This window comes from Fukomys damarensis, unplaced genomic scaffold, assembly GCF_012274545.1.
Source record: "Fukomys damarensis isolate Sample0158 unplaced genomic scaffold, DMR_v1.0_HiC HiC_scaffold_20, whole genome shotgun sequence".
NCBI classification, from domain to species: domain Eukaryota; kingdom Metazoa; phylum Chordata; class Mammalia; order Rodentia; family Bathyergidae; genus Fukomys; species Fukomys damarensis.
In genome coordinates, this window is record NW_022900932.1 from 983,597 (window position 1) to 988,114 (window position 4,518).

The 4,518-nt window shown below is 59.7% G+C and overlaps 2 protein-coding genes across 2 annotated transcripts in view; one reads left to right on the plus strand and one right to left on the minus strand.

Moving 5' to 3' along the window:
- Positions 1-9: 9 nt before the first annotated feature.
- Positions 10-929, minus strand: Ltb (lymphotoxin beta). Its single transcript, XM_033766548.1, has 2 exons — positions 760-929; positions 10-134 (listed from the first exon to the last, which is right to left on the minus strand). The coding sequence occupies exons 1-2, from the start codon at positions 919-921 to the stop codon at positions 63-65; spliced, it is 234 nt and encodes a 77-aa protein (XP_033622439.1). The 5' UTR covers positions 922-929; the 3' UTR covers positions 10-62.
- A 2,719-nt stretch (positions 930-3,648) lies between these two features.
- Positions 3,649-4,518, plus strand: part of Lst1 (leukocyte specific transcript 1) — a 1,885-nt gene continuing 1,015 nt past the window's right edge. Inside the window, exons 1-2 of the mRNA XM_033766597.1 lie at positions 3,649-4,037; positions 4,392-4,484. Coding sequence (XP_033622488.1) covers positions 3,986-4,037; positions 4,392-4,484 — 145 coding nt within the window. The 5' untranslated portion in view covers positions 3,649-3,985. The remainder of the gene's footprint in view (positions 4,038-4,391; positions 4,485-4,518) is intronic.

Consider the following 4,518-nt stretch of genomic DNA (forward strand, 5'->3'; position numbering starts at 1 on the left):
GGCCGTGGGCGGGCAGATCGGGCCTCTCGCGCCACACGCGGGTGCAGCGCGCACGGCGTTACCTATGAGGTGGGCAGCCGGGAGCAGGGCCCGGGGATCTTTTTCTGGCGCCTCCTCCCGCAGCTCGCGCAGCCCTGGAACTGCAGAAGAGGGCACGATTGGAGGAGGGGCCCACCCCCTGCGCGCTCCCTACCCCTCCCAGGAGAGGGCGACAGAGCCCAGGGTGGGGTGCCTGTTCCTGCAGGGAGAGGGTGTGGGTGCAGTGGGAGCTGGCAGTCCCGGAGCGGTCGGCGAGAAGGGCGCGCTTACCCAGTCCTTGCTGGGCCTGTGCTCCTGGGCCGGGGGTCTCCGTTACCTGCCGGGTGGAGTCAGAGCACCCAGAGTTCAGCTTCAGCTGATGCCAACCCCGCCCCTCCCACCGCGGACCCCAGCCCCGGGCTGGGGTCTCAGCACCATCTGCAGCATGCATCGCCTGGGAGAGTGAGCAATGTGTGTCACGCGCGTGCACACACACACACACACACACACACACACACACACACACACACACACACACACACACACACACACACACACGCGGGGAGTGAGACACAACCGGCGGCCGGGAGACACCGGGACACAGCAGCCTCACAGGAATGTGGCGAGAGTCTGCGAAGAGACTGCCATTCCACCAGGGGCATTCAGCCAGCTGAGCCAGGTAGGCCAGAGGCCCGGAGCATTGGCGAGGCCCAGCCCTCAGGGCCTGGCGCAGCCACTCACCCATCCTCCCTGCTCCTGCGGCACCAAGGCCAGCACTGCCAGGACAGTGACGGGCACCGCCAGCAGCAGGGTCACCAGCGAAGTGGCCCCTGCCACAGCCAGCAGGAAGCAGCCCCTCCCCTGGGGCCTCCCGCCCGGGGCCTGCAGCCCCAGTGCCCCCATCCAGACTCTGAACCAGGCCCGGGGAAGGGGGGGCTTTCATACTAAAGGGGTGGGGCCACCCCCCTGCAGACCCACACACCTGGCTGGGACTTTCCGCACGCCCCTCCCTGCTCCCCTCACCCGGTTTCCTGTTTACCCAGAGCTGGGGTGGGGCGGCTGGATGCCCGCGTTCTCTGAACTGGGGAAGGAGTTGGGGTAGAGAGACACTTTGCAAGGTAGAGCTGGAGGGGCCTTACCGCTGGTCCAGCCCAGAGGGGAGGGAACCCGAGGCCCGGGGAGGGCAGGTAGCTGCAGAAGGTGGGCAGCACGGCGAGCCGGGCTGCAACAACAGGGCAGGAGCCAGGGCTCCGACGCGCTCAGCTCTCTAGCTGCAGATGCTGCAGATGGAGAATGCGGCATGAGGCCACCCCACCCTCCGCTCCAGCCCCGAAGGAGCCAGCCGCTTTGCTAAATGTCTAGAGTAAAAAGAGGGAAGAACAAATGAATGGGTAAGTGAAACAAAACAGCAAGCAGCAAGAGAATGGAGGAGCTAGGCCGTGTGGGAGGAGCGAGAGTCCAGGGCCTGGGAACGTGCAGGTGGCCCCAGACCATTACTCCTTCTTGATGACATCTCTGGGTATTTGGGTAATAATAATAATATAGCTAATATACGAATAGCACTGCACATGTGCTGACCGCTCACCTACATCCTGTGTAGTAATTCTTTTAATCCTGACAAAAACCCTCAGAGGGCTGGGTGTGGTGGAGCAAGCCTGTAATCCTAGCACTCAGGAGGTTGAGGCAGGAGGAATTCGAGGCCAACCTGGGCTACATAGTGAGTTCCAGGCCAAAACAAAAAAAAACCCTCAAAGGAAAGTGAGACCCAGAGACAAGCCTGTAATCCCAACATTCAAGAGGCCGAGGTGAGACAATCACTTGAGCTCAGGAATGAGACCAGCCTGGACAACGACATAGTAGGACAATGCAGAGAAAGAAGAATTCAGTGGAGGGCTAGAGCTGGGTTAGTGGTACAGTGTCTGCCCAGCCTTCATGAAGCTCTGAGTTTAATCCTGTGGGAAAACTGAGTATTGATTCAAATTTGTACATTTCGTACCACGTAAATTTTGTCTTCCTCAGGCAAAAACAGAAATGGGGAAACAAATACTGAAATCTAGCCAGTGACTGGTGTGCTAAGGGACTTAGAGATGTCATGTAACAGTGTTTGCAATTTTGAAAGATATAAAAAATGATACAAACATGGTGGTAACAGCTGTAATTCCAGCACTGAGAGGCTGAGGCAGGAGGATTGCCCAGGCTACATAGTGAGGCCCTGTCTCAAAAAAAGAATAGATGAATATGTGATAAATCAAATATAGAAAAATATTGATTATAAGATTTCGGTTTTAGGGATCAGTTTGCTCCACAACTTCCAATTTTTCTCTAAGTTTGATTTTTTTTTTTTTTTTTCTACCAGGGATCGAACTCAGGCGCTTGTGCTTGCGAGACAGGCACCGGAACCACTGAGCTAAATCCCCAGCCCAGTTTGAACTTTTTAATAAAATTAAAGTTATCACACATCCCTGAATATTGTTTTGTGGGGGGAAATTGTGCACAAGCGTGTGAGAAAGTAGCGGAAAGTTCCTGAATTTGAAGAACAATCGCAAATCCCACGGGGAGTCCTCCTGGTCACCCACAGCTCTGCTCTGCCCAGGCCCACGTGCTCCACCTGTCTGATACCTACCCACAGCGCCCCACAGCGGCGTCCTGCCGCCTCTCCTGCTCATTAAGCCGTCGGGGAAGCAGCCTGCAGCGACAGCCACAGCCCACCAGGGGGAGCCCAGGCTGTGCCACAGCTGACTGAGGCGGGTGTGAGGGACATGTCCACCAGCGAAGGCACCCGTGGACAGTGGACAGCTCTGGCGCGGGAGTGGAGGAGTGGCTGCCGTTGAGAGTGATTACCATCCTGGTTACAGCCCAGGCCCGAAGGAAAGATGTTGTAACTCCAGCCTCAGCTTCACTTCCTCTCCTTCCCGTGTCGGGGAGGCTCCTTCTGGGTGGGGAAGTTGAGGCAGAGGAGGTCAGGAACTGCAAGAGCCCAGGAGGCTCTGAATAGCTACGTATGTTTCCCCTGCAGGCCACAGGTTCTGGTGGAAGAAACCCCAGTGAGGGGAGGCTGGGATGAGGGTGGCAGAGTATGGATGGGAGTTTTCCTGGGCCTAGAGGAATCCACTGTCCAGCTTCTGTTCCCAAAGAGATGAAGAAGAATCCACTTCTGGCTGGGCGTGGTGGTGCACACCTGCAATCCCAGCACTCAGGAGGCTGAGGCAGGAGGGTCACTGTGAGTTTTAGGCCAGCCTGAACTACAGAGCAAGACCCTGTCTCAGGAGAAAGAATCCACTTCTGCCCCCTGCAGCATCATGACCACGCGGCTCCCCTGTGCTGTGCTTCTGCCTCCCTTCACGCACCCCAGCAATCCCTCAAACCCGAGTGTGTGCCTCGCGCTGTAGCCAGGGGCTCTGGGGCTAGGGGGAATCCAGCAACCCCTCTTTGCCCTCAAACAGGAACCAGTGGTTGGAGGGAGGGAAGTGCCTGAGAGGAAGGGCTGAGCCCAGCGCCCCTGCGCCCCACTTCAGCCCAGCCATGTAGGCCGGCTGTCCTGGCCCCACGGCTGAGGAGCACCAGGCTCCCTCCTCTCTGCTCCCCCAGTGTCGCCCGGCCCACCCTGCAGCTCATCCCCTCCCTCCGTCCCCTCAATGTGTGGCACCCAGACTCCCCAGGGTCGAAGAGGCCCCTCCAGACAGCCGGCCAGCGCAGGCGGAGGGCGGGAGGGGCCAGGGCTGGGTAGTGCTGGCCTCGGGCCCCAGCCCTGCCACTTCCGGCTGGATGTTCTCATCTGGGAAGCGGGCACCATAGTACTCATACTTGTGCTGCCGGTGACGACAAGAGCCCAGCTCAGAGTTGGCACACAGGCGAGGCTCCTCGGTGGGGAAGGGCTGTAACAGGGCGCACGGAGAAGGAACTTGAGGCCATCGGGCTTAGCAGGGCAGGGGCCAGGCGAGCTCCAGGCCGGTTCTAGTCCGACCCGATGTCAGCTCACGATGGCAGGCTGGCAGCGGGCAGTGGCGACTGTTCCCCGTGTAAGTACAGGGCCCCCGGCCCTCCGCACAGGAAGGATGGTGGAGGTCTGGGAGTCGGGAAAGGAGGCCTGTGGTTCACGGCAGGTGCTCACAGCCCCTCGGAAACAGCCCAGGGGAGACAGGGATCCCAAGGGAGGCTGTGGGCAGCCGCGGAGGGGGAGCTGTCCCAGGTGTGAGCCGGGTCACGGGTGAGGGACGCGCGCCTCTGCAGGGAGTGAGGTGGTGCGATGCCGAGGGAGAGCTCTGAAGTTTACCCTCTGCCTCTGCCACGGTTGGAGAAGGGGGCTGAGGTGCCCAAGACCTGCCAGGGAGGCAGAAGCTGAAGAGGACCGGCCTCTGACCCCTCTCCTGCAGGCCTTTACTTCTACGTGGCCTTGGGGCTGAGTGGGCTCCTGCTCCTGCTCCTCAGCATTCTGGCTGCCTGCCTGTGCCGACTGCATCGCGCAGGTGAGCCGCCCAGCCCGCCCCGAGTCACCCACAG